Source organism: Camelina sativa, chromosome 17 (genome assembly GCF_030686135.1).
Source record: "Camelina sativa cultivar CO46 ecotype springtype chromosome 17, ASM3068613v1".
NCBI lineage: Eukaryota > Viridiplantae > Streptophyta > Magnoliopsida > Brassicales > Brassicaceae > Camelina > Camelina sativa.
In genome coordinates, this window is record NC_141896.1 from 4,593,001 (window position 1) to 4,610,531 (window position 17,531).

At 35.9% G+C, this 17,531-nt stretch overlaps 5 protein-coding genes and 1 long non-coding RNA gene across 7 annotated transcripts; 3 read left to right on the forward strand and 3 right to left on the reverse strand.

The window, feature by feature from the left end:
- Nucleotides 1–85: 85 nt before the first annotated feature.
- On the forward strand, nt 86–2,553 carry LOC104755361 (uncharacterized). Its single transcript, XM_010477725.3, has 4 exons — nt 86–476; nt 842–1,109; nt 1,228–1,641; nt 2,244–2,553. Exons 2-4 carry the CDS (start codon nt 846–848, stop codon nt 2,448–2,450), a joined length of 885 nt encoding a protein of 294 aa, XP_010476027.1. The 5' UTR covers nt 86–476; nt 842–845; the 3' UTR covers nt 2,451–2,553.
- A 94-nt stretch (nt 2,554–2,647) lies between these two features.
- On the reverse strand, nt 2,648–4,165 carry LOC104755362 (uncharacterized). Its single transcript, XM_010477726.3, has 2 exons — nt 3,410–4,165; nt 2,648–3,262 (listed from the first exon to the last, which is right to left on the reverse strand). Exons 1-2 carry the CDS (start codon nt 3,990–3,992, stop codon nt 2,868–2,870), a joined length of 978 nt encoding a protein of 325 aa, XP_010476028.1. The 5' UTR covers nt 3,993–4,165; the 3' UTR covers nt 2,648–2,867.
- Nucleotides 4,166–6,896: 2,731 nt separating this feature from the next.
- Nucleotides 6,897–9,255, forward strand: LOC104755363 (uncharacterized). 2 transcript variants are annotated; one of them, XR_015587083.1, is made up of 4 exons: nt 6,897–7,387; nt 8,109–8,354; nt 8,455–8,598; nt 8,713–9,255. It is a non-coding gene; the product is annotated as an uncharacterized LOC104755363 (long non-coding RNA). The 2 variants fall into 2 exon arrangements; XR_015587084.1 differs by having other exon boundaries at nt 8,455–8,485.
- A 1,372-nt stretch (nt 9,256–10,627) lies between these two features.
- LOC104755365 (uncharacterized) lies at nt 10,628–12,117 on the reverse strand. The gene is made up of 2 exons (XM_010477729.3): nt 11,339–12,117; nt 10,628–11,201 (listed from the first exon to the last, which is right to left on the reverse strand). The coding sequence occupies exons 1-2, from the start codon at nt 11,886–11,888 to the stop codon at nt 10,831–10,833; spliced, it is 921 nt and encodes a 306-aa protein (XP_010476031.3). The 5' UTR covers nt 11,889–12,117; the 3' UTR covers nt 10,628–10,830.
- A 612-nt stretch (nt 12,118–12,729) lies between these two features.
- Nucleotides 12,730–14,315, reverse strand: LOC104755366 (uncharacterized). The gene is made up of 4 exons (XM_010477730.3): nt 14,114–14,315; nt 13,871–13,976; nt 13,383–13,506; nt 12,730–13,177 (listed from the first exon to the last, which is right to left on the reverse strand). Exons 1-4 carry the CDS (start codon nt 14,239–14,241, stop codon nt 12,921–12,923), a joined length of 615 nt encoding a protein of 204 aa, XP_010476032.1. The 5' UTR covers nt 14,242–14,315; the 3' UTR covers nt 12,730–12,920.
- Nucleotides 14,316–14,553: 238 nt separating this feature from the next.
- LOC104755367 (syntaxin-125) lies at nt 14,554–16,091 on the forward strand. The gene is made up of 2 exons (XM_010477732.2): nt 14,554–15,239; nt 15,338–16,091. Exons 1-2 carry the CDS (start codon nt 14,776–14,778, stop codon nt 15,768–15,770), a joined length of 897 nt encoding a protein of 298 aa, XP_010476034.2. The 5' UTR covers nt 14,554–14,775; the 3' UTR covers nt 15,771–16,091.
- The last annotated feature ends 1,440 nt before the right edge of the window (nt 16,092–17,531 follow it).

Sequence of the window (17,531 nt, forward strand, 5' to 3'; positions counted from 1 at the left end):
AAGAAACACGAGATATTAATTAACTTAAGAGTCATTAGTCAAAGCATATTCCTTATTTGTAACAGCATTATCCAATTATCCATCCATTGCGTGAATTTATGTATGTTAAAAAAACTTAAAACAGCTATGTATGTTTAAAAATCAACGCCTAATTTTGCTGAACGTCGTCGTCTTTTAAATTTTGTTTTCTTTGTTTTAATAGACCGAATTGAAATTCAGTACGAAATTTAAAACCAAACCAAACCAAACCGGCCGGTTAATTACGACGGAGGACTTCTTCGGTGACTTCCTCGGTCGCACAAGAGACTTGGCTGAGTCTTTTAACCGGTCGAACATGAACAGCTTCTTCTGGTCACTTCTTTTTTTTTTTGTTGGGGTCTTAACATAATCAACAGATCTTCACCATTGAAGAATCGTAGCACCATCACAAATACTTGAATCGTCTTCTTCGATAATCACCCACTTGTTTCAATCAGGTTTGCTCTCTCTCGACTATGTTCATCTTTCCAAATTCAGTGTCCCTCAGTAGATATAAAGTAATTACCTTTTTAGCCCGATTCAGTTTTCTCGTCGTTTGATTTGGGAATATTATAGTTGATTTGTATTAAGATCTGTAACCTAATTTTGCTACAAAGTAGTGAGCAGTGAGTTTACTAGCTAATCAGTCACTGGTAATTTCTTGTGTCTCAGGGATGATTTAGTTACTATTCAATCTAAAAAACACTTTCTATAATTGTGTTGCCTGCTACTACATATATGATTGAAAATTCAAAAACATTGTTCAGTTTTGTAGGAATCATGATGAGTGTTGTGTATTTAAAATTGTTTCACTTTGATGCAGAACGATGGATCTATCTACTCTATCACCTGCGGAGATCACTGTGATGGGAGCCATGTTCTGTGTTTTGCTCTCGATGCACTTCACCATGCAGCTCATATCCCAGCATTTGTTTTACTGGAAGAACCCTAAAGAACAGAGAGCCATTATTATTATCATACTTATGGCTCCTGTTTATTCCATCAACTCTTTTGTTGGTTTGTTAGATGCTAAGGGAAGCAAACCCTTCTTCATGTTTCTAGACGCTGTTAAGGATTGCTATGAGGCACTTGTAGGTTTCTTCTAATTTCATTCTCTCATGTTTCATTACCCTACATTGGCTCTCTCTCTCTCTCTCTCTCTCTCTCTGGCTGTTTCTTGATTTGTTGTATTGCTCTGTTTGTTTTCAGGTCATTGCTACATTCTTGGCTTTGATGTATAGTTACGTAAAGATATCGATGACCGCACAGATTATCCCTGATGAATACAAAGGGAGAGAGATCCACCATTCTTTTCCAATGACTCTTTTCGCTCCCCGCACGACGCATCTGGATTACCGCACACTGAAACAGCTCAAGCAATGGACATGGCAGTTTTGTATTATCCGCCCTGTGTGTTCCTTCTTAATGATAACACTACAGATCCTCGGGATTTATCCAGCGTGGTTGAGCTTGATTTTCACCGTCGTTCTGAATGTTTCGGTTTCCCTGGCATTGTATTCCTTAGTGAAATTCTACCATGTTTTTGTCAAAGAGTTAGAGCCTCATAAGCCACTTACGAAGTTCATGTGCGTCCAAGGGATAGTCTTCTTCTGCTTCTGGCAGGTAAATACATGGTTTATAGCTTTTCTTTTGCCTGCCAAATCAGTAGTTCTTTGCCTACTAGCTTCTTCAATCATCAAACTTTTACTGTTATGAATTAGACTAGTAAGATTATCTTGTTTTAGTCAAGAGTAGGATCATTTTAATAGCGAATTGTAGCTTTGTTCGGCTCTGCAATAAACCTTACCTTATTTTGTTGAGAGATGAAGATTTAAAAGGTTACTCGTTGGGTCTAGAATGTTTGGTAATGGGCATAGATAAGGTCTGGTCGTTGAGAAGTTTCTCCTTAATCAAAGTCTTTCTGTGGTATAGCGAACCAAAGCCAATTTTAATTTGATTGGTCCATGAGACAAACAATGTCTCATCCCAGTAGATTTAGGATCTCTACTGCATTTGATCAAGTAATTGAACACTCTGAAAATTTAAAGCATTTCATGTCTTATTAGGATCACCACTGTATTTGGTTAAGTAATTGAATATTCTGAAAGTTTAAAGCAATTCGTGTCTTTAGCACATTGTTCCTCTCTTATCTTGGGAAGTTTCGGTATCTAACAATATGAATCCTGAGTTCGGTTTCTTGATTCTGACATGGGGGATGTGTACAGGGAATAGTGCTGGAGATATTAGTGAAAATGGGAGTAATAAAGTCGTATCATTTCTGGCTGGAGGTGGAGCAGATTGAGGAAGCTATGCAAAACGTGCTTGTGTGTCTTGAGATGATCGTCTTCTCCGTCATACAACAGTATGCATTCCACGTTGCTCCTTACAGTGGAGAAACCGAAGCTAAGATGCGAATGAACAATAGGGATTGAAGCGCTTTTTTCTTCTTCTTTTTTTCTTTTGTGGTTAATGTGAATGTTATTGATGTTCTGTTACAAACACCATAGTGATTAATAATAATGTATCTTTTTGCCTTTTGTTTTCCCATATTAGGAAAGAAAGAGCATTCTAATTACGAAATTAGTTATTTAAGACCCGACTCAAAAGAAAGCGTCAATATAAAAATAGATTACGATGAAAGAAAAGATCTATTCAATGACGTTAATTACATTGTCAACTTAAGATGAAATATCACAAAGGTGATGGATGAGCCACCCTTATCCAATCAAATACCTACCAATAAGAGATTTTTTGTTTGTCCGTGACTTTCTACTTTTGTTCACTTGTTATTGTCGTATTGAAAAGAGTACAACCAAAAAATAATTTTTTTAGAAAACGTAAATAGTTTTTTAATACGAAAGACCACGACGATCCACTTCATCGTCCAGTCTCATCGACGCGAACCTCTCGTCGTTACACTTCTTTATAAACGCTTCTACTCTCCTGTTCAGCTCATCCCGACTCCGTGACACTTTCACCTTCTTCACCAACTTCACCGGCGGAGGAGGCGGCAGCATCGCCGGCATAGACTGGTAGAAGTTAGTCCTGTCACTAAACGTCTCCGATTTCTTCAAAACACTAGACTGTTTTGTTGTCTCTTCGTCAAGTCCGAACGTGTCAGGTCTCTTGTAGTAACTAGTCAACGGAAGCGCTGACTTCCCTTCCATAATCATCTTCCACGTGTTCTCTAACGTCTCGTTCCTCTTCGGTTTCGCCACTCTTAACGCTCTCACTGAGTTCCTCTCTGAAAATTATTACAAAATTACCCTTTTAGCAAATAATGTTTTACAATTTTTTTTTAAAAACAAACAAATAGTGTTTTAAAAAAAAAAACAAACAGTGTTTTTAGATATTTTAAATATTATACATTAAAATATTAAAATTGAATTACCTGCTGGTGTGGTCTTAACCACCGGTTTGCGTTGGCCGATCCTAGCCGTAACAAGAGGCTTCTCAAACACCTGAGGTTGTGATATTTCCGATTTGGTAACCACCACTAAACACCTCTTCTCTTCCTCTACCGTTGCAGCAGCTTCTACTACCCTCTCGGTCTTCTCTTCATACACAACCTCCGGCTCCTTAACGACGATCAACGCCGCGACTTTAGCGACGAAACTGAAATCTGAATCTTTCGTCTCCGTCCGCCGTCGTAGAGGAGCGCGATATTGGACGTTCTGCTGCTGCTGATGATGATGATGATCAGTCTGAAACTTATTGTCGCCACTGTAAGAAACCTCGTAGTCTTTGCTGGATGAGACGGTACTACTTCTAAAAAACTTTGAAGAAACAAAGATAACGACGATGATGACGTTGGTGATGACGTAGAGATACGGTGGTTTAAGCCACGTGAGGAAAGAGCTCAAAAGGATCGGAGCTTGTGAGAAATCTACAGCCACGGGAACGATTACTTTTAGATGCATAGCCGTGGCCAAGAAACCAGTAGAGATTAGCACCGCCTTCATCCACGACGCCATATGTAAATGTCACTCTCTAACTCTTGATATTTTATCTGAGTGTGTGTGGTAATGGTATTGTTGACACGCTTCTTAGTCTTAGCTCTGACTCTTCTGATTCTCTTCATTTATATAGGGAGCTAGAAGAGTGAGGGCAGGGGACAATGAGATCTCTGATATACACCGTTGGATTGAAAGATATGGAGATGAACGGACATGATTAATAGTTATAGATATTAGGTCCTTGTATTACAGAACAAGAGTAGAGAATAACAGATTTTATTGTTTCTGTCATATTACATACCGACACGTAACCACAATCTTCACGTGTCCACACTTAATATCTCTTGATTTTATCTCATATTTCCCTCTCTCTTTTTTATTTTCTACGTCGCTAAATAATAAATTCTCTTATTAGTCAACCTAGTATGGCCACTCGTTGTAATTCCTTATTTTTGTTTCCGATGGTTTCTCTCAATCGACGATCCCACGCTATCACCACGCCTTTTTTAAGCCTTAATATCCTCTATTTAGGTTTTACGATATATTGCGTGTATGTTGTTAACTCGAAGACAAACAAAATACGTATACGTATTGGTCGACAAAAGAAAAGAATATGTGTAGAGCGTATTCATAACTTATTCTATCATGTATTTAAGTTATATGTTCTTTTCTTTATCATAAGTAATGTGGGTATTGCAAATAGTTGTCAAATATCTTTACCAAAACACTAGTTGTCAAATATCTTCACCAAAACAAGTTGTAAAATCTAATACAAATGTTGGATATTACTTTTGATAACTATAACGTATTGTAATTATATAATGGTTTTTCTTTCATATATATATAAGGACAATGAAGTAAAACAAATACTAATACTTTTGCATTATAATACTAAAATATCATATCATTTGGAAAACGGCTTAGACATCACTTGATCTATAAAGTATAGTATATAATCTCAACTTGATAAGATGATACAAGAAATTCCATTAATTTATTTATTTTTATTATTAGTTTTTTTGTCAACAATTCCATTAATTTATTTTTCAAAAATCAAATAGCAAATCATTAGTGATTAATTTATACCAGAAGACAGATTAATTCATAATATCACCAAAACGCATGTAACGTATTTGTGTTATATTATGATACATTATCTTTTAGTGATCTAGGATCTTACGTGTTTCACTGGATTAAAACGAAGGATTTCTTAATAAAACTATCCTTGAAGGTGGAAAACCACTAAGATATTTTTCTTAAGAGCTAAGAAGAACTAAGAACAGGCCAAGGTAAAGGTCAATTTTACAAGACTACAACTCGTCTCAAGTGGCTATCCACTCTTTGCTATTTTAGTTTCTTTTCTTTGTCGACCACTATCAATTTCGCTTAGAGCAATGATGAAATTACGACTGCTGCTCGCTCCTTCATACGGCAGATATTATTCTTTATGTCTTCTCCTCATATCTATCTAAAGAAGCTCTTTACTTTTTGTTAATTTTTTCTTATTGATGTATTAAAAAAAAATTATCAAAAGTGTGAAAATAGATATATATTCTACACAAACATGTTATATAGAAGGAATCAAGGAAATGTGATTTTTCCATGGCAAGTTATTTTGTAAGTGTTAACGCCTAATTTGTCACACGACTCCATCATATAACTATAACTACATTTTTTAATTATTGACCAATGTGAACGTCTTACTACTTGTACCATTTTATGAAAAAATCATTCACTTCGTAACAACTACGTAGGTTAAAAGTAAATCTGTTTTAACTAGTCTAAAAGAATAATCAATTTAACAATCATACCATGTTTGCGTTGATTTTCTTAATTGCCATGCAACTATTTTAATTGTGTGTGCAATCATCTTGCTATATTGGTATTCATTTTTTTCCTATAAGTTCTTAAGAGTTTTGTTATCATAACAGCTTGTCAAGAAAGAACAAACTTATATATATAGCTAGTTTAATAGTGTCAAATAAATTAAATTAAACTTTGTTTGATTTGATTGTCTCTATTTGGATTCTATTTGGGTTGAATAAATAAATGTGAAACATTTAAAAAGTGAAATATTTTTTAGATTAAATATCACGATTATCATTTGAAAAATAAAGTTATTAACATTATCTTATATGTTTACCTAAGGATTTCTAGTAATGTCTCATTGGATTTATTCATTTCTCAAAATAATCCAGATTTCTGATCTATGTATTTTTTTTTTTTCTAAATGTACGTACATAATATTCTGGCTATATAACCTAGAAAGATCTTGTTAGAATAATTAATTTATCTTTTGTGATGTTAGACAGTAAGAATTTTCAAAAGCTATTTTTGACTTTCTGACAATATTTAACCATACTTTTCATTTGATTCACATCTCATCAAGCACAAGATATAATTAGAAAAATATGTGTTCATTACCGACATAAAAAGAAAAGGCAAAGAAACTTCGTCGAAATACAGAACACGACAACACATCCAACTGCCCTGTGATGTAACTGTGGTTGTGAGAGTGAGTAGCCCAGTTTGTCTTACGTTCGGCCGTTAGATTTCACGGCGTAAGTAATAGTCGAAGCTGTTTTTGGAGGAGAGAGTATCTAAGAAGATCCGTTAGTTGGCCCCGTCCATAGTTAATTTGTTTTGTTAATTTTGACCCGTCGCCATACTTAAACGACCAATCATACGATTGCACGTAACGATGGAGTCATTATCGACGCATGTCGTTTATTAATCGATGAAGAGGTCGTTGCTAAGCAAAGCCGTAAGCACCATTCACTGTCCTGTCCAGAGTTTAACAAGATAAGTCACGAGTCACATCTAACACGTGATTGTCTCTTTTGACAGTGATCATTTGAATTAAAGCTAACGATCACTAGAAGAAACCTGACATATAGTTACAAACTATTGCTACAGAATAAATAATAACAAATTATATCTACAAAAAGCTACGCATTAGTGACAAAATATTAGTTAATCGATTTTGTTGCAAATCAGTTACTATTCGTAGCAAGTTTTTTACAAAAAGCTACAGAAAATATTTATAGCAAATTTACTACAAAAAAAGGGACAAATTATTTTGTAGCCATGGATATTCTGTAGTTAAATATGAATAAAAAAATTAAGATTATTTTTCTACAATTTAGTTGTAACAAAACCCATGATGTGTGACGACGAGTTGGTCGTAGCAAAATATATATACAACCCACTTGTTTGATTTTAATTATATACACTACCATTTTTCTCCTTCTTTGTTTACATCGACACACTTAGACAAAATCAGAAAACAAAACCTAAAGCCCTTTCTGCCTCTGTTGAAGCAGCTGTCACCGATCTCCGATTGATCTCTTCACAAACTGTATTGAGTCTCTCCGGCCACCGTCGATCACGATCCTCCGAGTCAGGTCCAGCAGGTAACTGACGGTGTCTAATTACTAGTTCTGTTTTCTTCTCTTAGTAATCAATTCTTCTTTTTCTTCCCTTCCCTAATTACTTGTTCTGTCTCTCTTTGTCTCCATGCTCAATTTCTATTTTTCTCTAAGGTTTTTTAGATCTTTTATTTTTGTTTATGTTTAGGGTTTTATAGAATTTGATTTGTTCATATTGTTAATGTTTTGATTTGAGGACGTTTTCAACTTGATGATGTTTAGATATGTTTGATTTTGAATTTTAAACAAGAGTAAGTGTTCGATTTTGATTTTTTTTTTTTAATTCTTGTTTGCTGCTCTATTTATGATGTTTATATATTGTCTATAAGTGGTCGATATGATTGTTTTTTTGTTTGTTGATGTTTATAGATTGTTTATATCTTCCGACACTTAGCTTAGTTTATATTGTTTTAGTTGGCTGAGTAAGTGTTCGATTTTTCTGGTTTTTTTTTTCTTGTTTGCTGCTCTATTTATGGTGTTTAGATATTGTTCTTTTGCTGGTTTATGTCTTCTGACACTTATGATTTGCTTTAAGTGTTGTCATTTGCTTGTTATGTGTTGCTATTTGCTACTGTTAAGAACATGTTTTTGATGGTTAGGATTTGTAGATGTGGATTCTAAACTTCGCTTTGTTCTATGTTTAAACTTAACTAAATTTTTGTGGATTTGTTTACTTGACTTGTTTATTTTTGTTTGTGTTCCGAAGATGGATGCCACCAAGTGCCATACCGCCAGGCTCCATACCTCCAGGAGCCACACGTTGTACAAGCGCTTTATTTTTGCACGCAAACAACTACAGCCAGCAAACTCTCGATGCATTGCTGAGTGCTCCTGAAAGAGAATCTTAGCCACACCTCCACCCGAGAAAACTCAATGGAGCTTTATGGGACCATGGAGGAACTGATAAGACGTTCCTGATGAGAGGACAGATATTTGGTGGCAAACTTTTGTGGTAATTAATGTTTCTATACCCTAAGTCAACAATATTATCCAACTAACTTACAAACTACTAATCTCTCTTCTCCCTTTTTTTGCTGCTCCTACTCCTGCAGTAAGTGATTTTCTCTAGCTACTCGATTGCTTGTAAGTGATTGGTAACTCTGCAGTAACTTAAAATGTTGTTCACAAATGCTCTCCTTTCAACTGGTGTTCTTATCTGCAGTAAGTTATATAATTTACTGGTGTTGTTATCTGCGGTAAGTGAATATGAAGTCTGCTTAACACTTATTAAGTTGTTTCTGTTAGAAAATATTGTCGATGAGGTATAACTTTTATGAGATTTCATATTTAACTTAAACGATATTATGTAGGTGGTACCATCTCACAGTGGGAGGATCTTCGATACCGGGGGACAAAACTACATACGTGAGCGAGGGGAGAGCTCAGCTGGTGCAGTGCAAAGAATCTCTCTTGAACGCCAAATGACTTCTGTACAAGAGCAGCTGGCCACTGTGGTTGAGTTTATGAGGCAATATATGCCTGAAGGTAACGCAAACACTTTCCCCTCTGCTCAGCCAACTTCTGCAACGGGTGCGTCGGTCACTGGCCCAACTCAAGGCAACATCAGGGAGAACGGTGAAGAAAATCCTGAACCTGCGACTGAACCTCCAGAAATGGCTGATGTCCATCGAAGTCATCCCACTAATGTCCCTGATGAGTCTCATGAGCAAGAAGAAGATGAAGATGTTGTTCTCCCACCTTTCTTTACTCAATCTACCTATTTAGAACTCTTTCTTTTCTCTACCGGCTTAAAAAACTGTTTTATTTTTTTCATGTTTAAAACTCTGTTTTATTTTCTGTAATTGGAGCTTTTGAAATTTTGTTTTGCAATGATATTTGCAGGTTAATTGTGATTTCAGTAGCTTTTTATAAATTTTGATTTTCGTATCTACGTCGTAAATAATTGTCACAAATACTAACACGGTGAACAAGTTTGTCACAAAACGATGTGTAGCTAAATGTCACCTTTATCCTACACCCATTTTGTTTCTTTTTGAAGCTAATTGTTACTGATTTTTCAGACTATATCTGTAACAAATAACTAAAGCAAATTGTCACAAACCGTAGCAATTTGCTACTTTTCCGTTAGTCACAAATTTGTAGCAAATTGTTACAATTATCTACGATGGAATATTTTGCTACTAACAAATAATTACTAACTATTTTTGTAACAAATCAGTAACAAAAAAATGTTTGCTACACAAACAAAGTTATATCTACAAATAATTCCGTAACTATATAAAACTTTTTTACTAGTGAATGGAAATATCGGAATAATGAATACGTCCTAAATTTTGGGTGCTTGTGTGAAACGTTCCCTTTGGCATGCATGTATGTAGTAATCTCTAACAATTTCTCTATAATAAGAACCTCACATGTCATTAATTAGACATATATAAACGTCTCTAATTTTTAAGAATGTGTTTTACTTTTTAACAAATCTTAGTGTGAGAGAAGCGATTATTACCAGTATAGAGAGATTTCTCTAAACTAACAAGACTTAAAGCGTAGATTTCTCTAAAATCAAAGTTTACTCATTTAAACATATATTAATTTGGTATTTGTATAAAGTTATAAACACCAAATATAATCGGAAGGAAAACTACCGTCTGAATTAACACTTTTTTTGTTTTCTTTTTTTTTTGTTTTTTTGAACGAAACCGTCTGAATTAACACTTTTGTAAGCATATATATATGTTACCATAGTCATAGATAGAACAAAGAGGTTTGATTTTATTTTAAAATTACTTTTTCCTATCGAGCAAAGATGTTTTATACTTTAACTTATGTTTTTCTCGTATAAAAAAATTTAAACGCCTTCAGAAAAAATAAAATTAAAACGCATATTCGTAAGTGGAGTTTGAAACAATCGAAGCTTTAAACATAACAAACTTTTTTTCCACAAATGTAGTACCACTATAACTTTTTATTTTCTGATAACATTCTCCGATTGTTTCCCATCAAATTTGAGAAATCAAAAGTTCCAAATGATTAAATTCAACACTCTATTGTTACCACAAGGTCTATCCCTCTTACTTATTTACTTATTATCTATTTTCTTGATAGTTTTGGTTGTTGACTTAGTGTTCCCGGTTCTGCTTCAAGAATTTGTAATTTTTGTTGGTTGGATCTTGTTCTTGCAAATAAGCTCATCACACGTATCCCGCTTGTTGTCACGTTTACAATTCTAGGTCACTCGATAATGCTTACTACTACAACGTCTTAATATCAAATAATCAAACTTCCATTGTTCTGCATTTGTTTATACAAAAGATTCAAAATTTCAAACAATAACAAAACAAGACCAGCACAAATTGAGCTCAATGCCAAATTTTTAAAAGTCAAAATTCTCATACAAAAAGTAATTTGAGATTAAAAACGATAATTAATTAAAGACGAAAAGCTAATTAATCTCAACATCATTCTAATTAAGCCACAAACTCTTTCTCCAATCTGAAAGACTCGAACCTCTCTTCCTTACACTTCTTTATAAAAGCCTCAACTCTTCGATTCAGCTCATCTCTGCTCGGCGACACCTCCTTCTTCATCTTCATCTTCACCGGCTGCATAGACGACGACTGTCGATGATTAGTCACATCCCTAAACGTCTCCGCTTTCCTCAAGACAGGTCGTTTCACATCGCCGCCGACTCCGTTCCCTAACGTGTCGGATCTCCGGAAACGAGTGGTCAACGACGTTGACTTACCCACCTCCGTTACCATCTTCCACGTGTTCTCACTACTCGTCTCGTGCCGCTTCGGTTTCACCACTCCCAACGCCTTCTTCTTTTTATTACCGCCTGCACAAAGCAATAAATAAATCATTTAATTTGGCTCCGAACTAAAATTACTAGTTTACCCCTACACGGTCGACATAGTGTGAAAAATTCAAAAATATAACCGTTAGACAGAATGACGTCATCTTTTATCCCCGTACCTTTCGAGATCGCTTTAACCGGTTTCCGGTAACCGGAACTACCCGAAACCAGAGGTTTCTCAACCGGAGTGAGATTCTCCGATTCTTCAATCTTAGGCAGCACTTGATTCACCTCCGATTTCAACTCATCTCCACCGTTGATCTCCTCATCTTTCTCTTCGTACACAGCCTCCGATCTCTCCACCTCCGCCACGAGGATCGGCGGTGGAACTCTCACCGCAAAATCGATATCGGCGTCCAGATTCACATCCTTCGTGTCAACCTGATGAGACTCGTATTCGTCACAGTGTAAAATCTCGCCGTCTTGATGACCTTCTTCCTCCTGGTCTTCTTCGATGCTCTGGTGAAACTTGGAGAAAGCTATGATGATGGTGATTATGACGTTGGACGCGACGAAGATGTACGGCGGTTTCAGCCACGAGAGAAACGAACTCCAAAGGATCGGGAATCTCGATACGGAGAAATCCACTGCGATTGGAACAGAGTACTTCAGAAACAGAGACATTGCGGCGATTCCGGTTGAGATTAATGCCGCCTTGATCGATATCATCGACGACACCTTTTTTTTTTTTTTTTTTCTTATTTTCCGATTTGTGGATCTATCTACTGTTGATGATTTATATAGGTGTGGAGCGTTTTAGGCTTGTATAACTAAACCTACACTGTTGGATCATCTAAGCATTGGAAGATGGACGGTTGATAATGAATAGAAGAAGTTGTTGTTTTTTTTTAATGTTGTGTTACTGTCACTTGAGTTTTTTTTCTAAGGCCACGTGTCTGCAGTCTAAAGATGTTGTAATAATGAACAAAATGAAAAACTTTGTAATTTACTAATTTTCTTAGTCGACCTAATGGTTTTTTTTTTTGTTTTTGATACAATTGTTTCCAAAGTTGTGACCACTAAACCACTTATTTTTAACGTTATCTTACTCTCAGCATATATTTCACTTTCAGTCGACACACAAAAAAAAAAAAAGATTGTTTTCAATTAGAAAGATATGCAAACGTATTTGTTTGTACGTACGTAGCCACCATTTCTGTTTTCTCACTACTAAGATTTTTATGCACGATCGGATCCTCCTCCAGTCCTCCTACGTACAAAACTAGAAGAATGATTCGGTAAATTAACAGTTGTTTGTGATGTTTTAACCGTTTCGGATTTGAACATTGAAACTGCAAATCAATTGTATACTCGATTTGTATCCGCTTCTAACATTAAATAATGTTTTAGGAACTTGAACCGGTTCCACATATCACCAAAGCCAAACCCATTGACGATTGGTAGCCATCAAAACGGGTAGCCTCCAACGCAGTGATTAACCATCAATTACAACCGTTGGTGTCAGCCACCAATAAAACCAAATGTATGAGTGAGAAGGGTAAAGCGATTGTTAGTAGTAAGGCTTTAAACATTACAAAATTTGATTATGGAATGTGATTGTTACTACAAGATTCAACATTATCCGATTGCTACCCACATTTTCAACCACAGAATAAAAAACCCGATCCGAAAATCTTGAGAATCCAAACCATCAGGAGCTGCGAGGGTCTCACTTTCAAAGGACAACAGATATCTATATTGCTAACGCGAAGTCTTAATCCCTCTTGCTTGTTTCTTCTTCTCCCTTTTCTTCATAGTTTTGGTGCCTGAACGTTTCCTGCTCTGCTTCATGGGTTTGGATTTCCTCACAGGCACAGGCTGCTTGGAGGAGGCTCTAACCGTGGAACCCGATTCTGTTGATTGGGTCTTTTCCCTGCGAACAGGCTCTTCCTCTTCACAAGATATCTCGCTTGTTGTCACAGTTACTTTCAGCTCGCCTGTGTCATACATCGTCGTGCCTTTTTTATCCACAAAGAAACACAGCACATATCAGACCAAGGCCAGTTAAAGCAAAGACACTCAATAATGCTTATGTTGCAAGTTCTCAGTTCCAGCTAATCAGTCTTTACGTAATGGCAACAAACTATCAAGCATTGCGTGAAAAAAAAAAAGAAAGATGAAAATTCTTCATGCTGAAAACTAATGTGATAAGGAAAACAATACCAGAAGCTGAAGCTGAAGCATCAGGCTCTGATTCTTCATCCTCTGCATCCTCTTCATCATCTTCAGCTTCCCCATTTTCATTATCCTCGCCTTGACCCGAAACCATTAGCTCTTCCAATTTCCTCTGCAAAGCTCAGATATAAAAATTCAGAACAACACGAAATAATACAAATGACTGAACATTAACAATCATTCTGGCATATTATCCACTATCAAAAGGTCAATAGGAGCATTCAGAGATGTTACATTTTGGATTAATATTTGCATTCAAAACAAAAGAAACAACTCAATTCCCATTGATACGTATCAGAACAAGCTCATTGCACAACCACTAACCAAAAAGATAGTGATTCAAAACTCCCATAAACCATATAATTTAGCTAAAACTATGAATTTAAGACTAATCTTTAACAGGCATGGATGATGAATGACACACATTAGAATAAAGAAGATATACAAAGAGAAGCAACAGTTCCATATGCTCTCACCTTCTTACGAGCCTCGATTCGTTTCCGCCTCATAGCTTCCTCCTGCTGCTTCTGAGCTTCCTTTCTTCTCTTCTTCTTCCTCTTGTGAAAACCAGTCACAAAATCCCTACCAACAAAACAACATACATCAGAAAATGAGCTAATTTTAACGAATTCAAGATACCCAGATTGAGTATTCTGACTCTGAATCCGATTAGGGAGAGATTAAAAAGCAGTAAATTTTAGAATTTTTTTAATACATACTTGAGATCTTTCTCGTCAAAAGAGACGGTGAGGCTTTTGTTCCTGAGAGCTCTCTTCCCAATATGCCTACCTCTTGTCGGCAGCGTTGCCAGTGAACCCGGCTCCTCATCACCCAAGTCTCCCTTCATCGCCGGATACTTGGGAAACGAAACGTTTCAGGTCAAAAATTAGGGTTTGTGAGGTTTAATCAAAAGCCAAGTCGAAGGAAGAAGAAGAAGAAGCAGGAACGCAAAATTGGACTTTTAATTGGGCTTTAGGTTAGGCCCAATAGAAGGTTGATAACATTAAACTTGGCCCAATAGAAGGGTGATAACGTCATTGATCAAAAGGAAGCTAATTTGGTTAAGAAAAGTTATGCCATTGACTAATTTTGGACAATTACCAAAAGTGGCTTGTGTCTCTCATTCTAACAAAACAAAATAAACCTTCCAACAAAACTTGAGTTTTTTTCTTTTCCACTCAAATTAAAAGAAAATAAAAAACTTCCTAAGCATCTTCTTCCTCGTACTCTCTCATACAGAGGATGACGATGTTGATGTTCATCATCAAAAACTATTGCTTTTGAACAAAAACGTTCAAAGAAAAAAAACACAAAACCAAAAAAAAAACGTTTGTACATAATTAATTAAGTCAGAGAAAAAAAAAAAAAAAAAGAAGCGAAAATGAACGATTTATTCTCTAATTCATTCAAGAGGAACCAGGCTCAACTGGGGGATGTTGAGGCAGGTCAAGAAACGATGAACCTCGACAAATTCTTCGAGGATGTCGAGAGTGTGAAGGATGACATGAAAGGAATCGAGACTCTTTACAAGAAGCTTCAAGACTCGAACGAAGAGTGCAAGACGGTGCACAATGCCAAGAAGGTGAAGGAGTTACGAGCTAAGATGGATGGAGACGTAGCTTTGGTCCTTAAAAGGGTCAAACTCATTAAGCAGAAGCTCGAAGCCTTAGAGAAAGCTAATGCTAATAGCCGTAATGTCCCTGGTTGTGGGCCTGGTTCGTCAACGGATAGGACTCGATCGTCTGTGGTTAGTGGTCTTGGGAAGAAGCTTAAGGACTTGATGGATAGTTTCCAAGGTCTACGTGCTCGTATGAACGCTGAGTATAAGGAAACCGTAGAGCGCAGGTCTTTGTTTTTTTCCCTAGGTTTCTTATATTGCAAGCTATTGCTCTTGTTTGTTTTCTTGGTTCGCAAGATATGTGATTTTGTTAGAATTGGTGCAGGTATTTCACAATAACTGGAGAGAAAGCGGATGAGCAAACAATTGATAACTTGATTGAAAGCGGTGAGAGCGAGAATTTTCTCCAAAAAGCGATTCAAGACCAAGGAAGAGGTCAAATCCTAGACACAATATCTGAGATCCAAGAGAGACATGATGCAGTGAAGGAGATAGAAAAGAATCTACTGGAGCTGCACCAAGTTTTCATGGACATGGCGGCTCTAGTGGAAGCTCAAGGGCAACAACTGAACAACATAGAGAGCCATGTGGCAAAAGCGAGCTCGTTTGTGAGAAGAGGGACTGATCAGCTCCAAGACGCAAGGGAATACCAAAAGAGCTCGAGGAAATGGACTTGTTACGCCATCATCCTCTTTATCATCATCTTTGTGCTCCTTCTCATTCCCCTTCTACCTCACATAATGCTCTTGTTGAAGTGAATTTGCAAAAGATTTACACTTGATTCTCAAAATCATCTCTTCGCTTGTTTTTCTCCTCTCTTTTTTTGTTTCCTTTTCAATATGAAATGGGGGATAGTTAGATTACGGTGAAACCATGGAAAAAAATTGTAGAGATTTTTGAAAACCGGTTCGTTATTATTATTGTAAATCTTTTGACATCCTATATTTTTGGGTATATCTCCATTCTTAGTGTTTATGTGACAATGTTGTGTGAATCATTGATGCTGAATTGCTGATATGTTAGAGTGAAGCATGTATATGCATTGTAAAAAGGTAAATTAATGTAAGTATCTCAAACCCTATACATCGTTAGGACCTTTTATAGCCGCACGACCACATGGAATACGGCCATATATATACTAACACTTTCGGAAATTCTATTATCAAGTACCAAAAAATAAATTTACTACAATAGATAATATTACATATGAATAAATATTTTTATATCTATACCAAGTTATAAAATCCCCTATATTCATTTTCTTATGTAATATTATCGGACTTATCTTACTGTATCGTTGTCAATTGTATTTTACTAATATATCTAATATAATGCATGAAGTTAAAAAACAAGTAGCTACGATGATGTTGTTATCCGTAAAGCGCTTTACAGTGGACTTCTCAAAGACTTTAGGCAACATAGAATGGGATCTAATATAATCACATCTTACCCGTGGGCATTCTTTATAACTCTTTAGTTTACTGAACAAGATATAATTATACTACCTCTTCATCTTACTACTACGGTACTACCTCTTCATCTAACTTTATTTCTTTCAATGGAAACATTGGGTTCTTAAAAGGAACAAAAAAAAAGGTGAAGGGAAAAGAAATATTCTCAATCACTATATGATGCTTTTGTCTTGGCAACTGAATGAATGATGCTTTGTCTTTTTTTTTTTCTTTTTCTGTTCTTGTTAACTTAAAGGTGATAGATGCTTTGTTGGCGGGCGTTTTTGGTCAGTCATCATACAAGTACTTCTTTATTATATGCTTTCGTATATCTTAGCTTTATTGCGAAGCCAATATACTTATTTTCCAAATGGCAAAGACTAATCCGCAGTCACATAGCCTCGAGTAAACAGAGACAAACTTCCTTAGCCGGAAATAACTCAACTAGATCAACTAAAACTAATTAATATCAATATCCTCTCTCGATCGGATCGGTTACAACTTACAACTAGTACAATATGTTATTTACTCAATCACAAACACTTGAAGGTTCTTCAAGTGTTAAATATGATGAACAAAGTGTATAAAAAAGAAGTTCAAAATAGCACTGTAATTATTTCTCTCAAATTTGTGAGGCAGCAGCACGTGCTGGTGTTCACCAAACTTTCAACATCTTTTCTAGAAAGCCTCTATTAATCATTAGTAATGAATTAACATGTTCCAAATACTAATCATCTAAGGTCGGTTATTGAATAAAATAATAGTAATGATAGTACTATTATTATTACGCAAACAAAGATAATGAAAAAGAAAATAGAACACACACACGTGGGTTCGGGGGAAGTACGTAAAACAGTGTCAGAGCTGTTTTGCTCTTTACTAAATTCATGGAATCCGAGGTTGGAAGCAACCAACTAAAAAACTAAAAGCATTCGTCTCCCACCACGTAATCACTTGGCACTCTCCACGTTGTCATATTAAACGGCTAGTCATTTGTTGTGTGTCTTCGTGTTCTTATTTTTAATTTTTAACCACCTAATTAAATTTTAAAAGGAGGACGTAATTTTA

Coding starts and splice junctions, on each gene's coding strand:
- LOC104755361 (XM_010477725.3), top strand. CDS start 846: ATGGATCTATCTACTCTATCACCTGCGGAGATCACTGTGATGGGAGCC. Junction 1,110..1,227: donor AGGATTGCTATGAGGCACTT/GTAGGTTTCTTC, acceptor GTTTGTTTTCAG/GTCATTGCTACATTCTTGGC. Junction 1,642..2,243: donor TCTTCTTCTGCTTCTGGCAG/GTAAATACATGG, acceptor GGATGTGTACAG/GGAATAGTGCTGGAGATATT.
- LOC104755362 (XM_010477726.3), bottom strand. CDS start 3,992: ATGGCGTCGTGGATGAAGGCGGTGCTAATCTCTACTGGTTTCTTGGCC. Junction 3,263..3,409: donor GGTTAAGACCACACCAGCAG/GTAATTCAATTT, acceptor AATAATTTTCAG/AGAGGAACTCAGTGAGAGCG.
- LOC104755365 (XM_010477729.3), bottom strand. CDS start 11,888: ATGATATCGATCAAGGCGGCATTAATCTCAACCGGAATCGCCGCAATG. Junction 11,202..11,338: donor GGTTAAAGCGATCTCGAAAG/GTACGGGGATAA, acceptor TGCTTTGTGCAG/GCGGTAATAAAAAGAAGAAG.
- LOC104755366 (XM_010477730.3), bottom strand. CDS start 14,241: ATGAAGGGAGACTTGGGTGATGAGGAGCCGGGTTCACTGGCAACGCTG. Junction 13,977..14,113: donor TTTGACGAGAAAGATCTCAA/GTATGTATTAAA, acceptor TTTTGTTGGTAG/GGATTTTGTGACTGGTTTTC. Junction 13,178..13,382: donor TGCTTCAGCTTCAGCTTCTG/GTATTGTTTTCC, acceptor TGGATAAAAAAG/GCACGACGATGTATGACACA.
- LOC104755367 (XM_010477732.2), top strand. CDS start 14,776: ATGAACGATTTATTCTCTAATTCATTCAAGAGGAACCAGGCTCAACTG. Junction 15,240..15,337: donor AAGGAAACCGTAGAGCGCAG/GTCTTTGTTTTT, acceptor GAATTGGTGCAG/GTATTTCACAATAACTGGAG.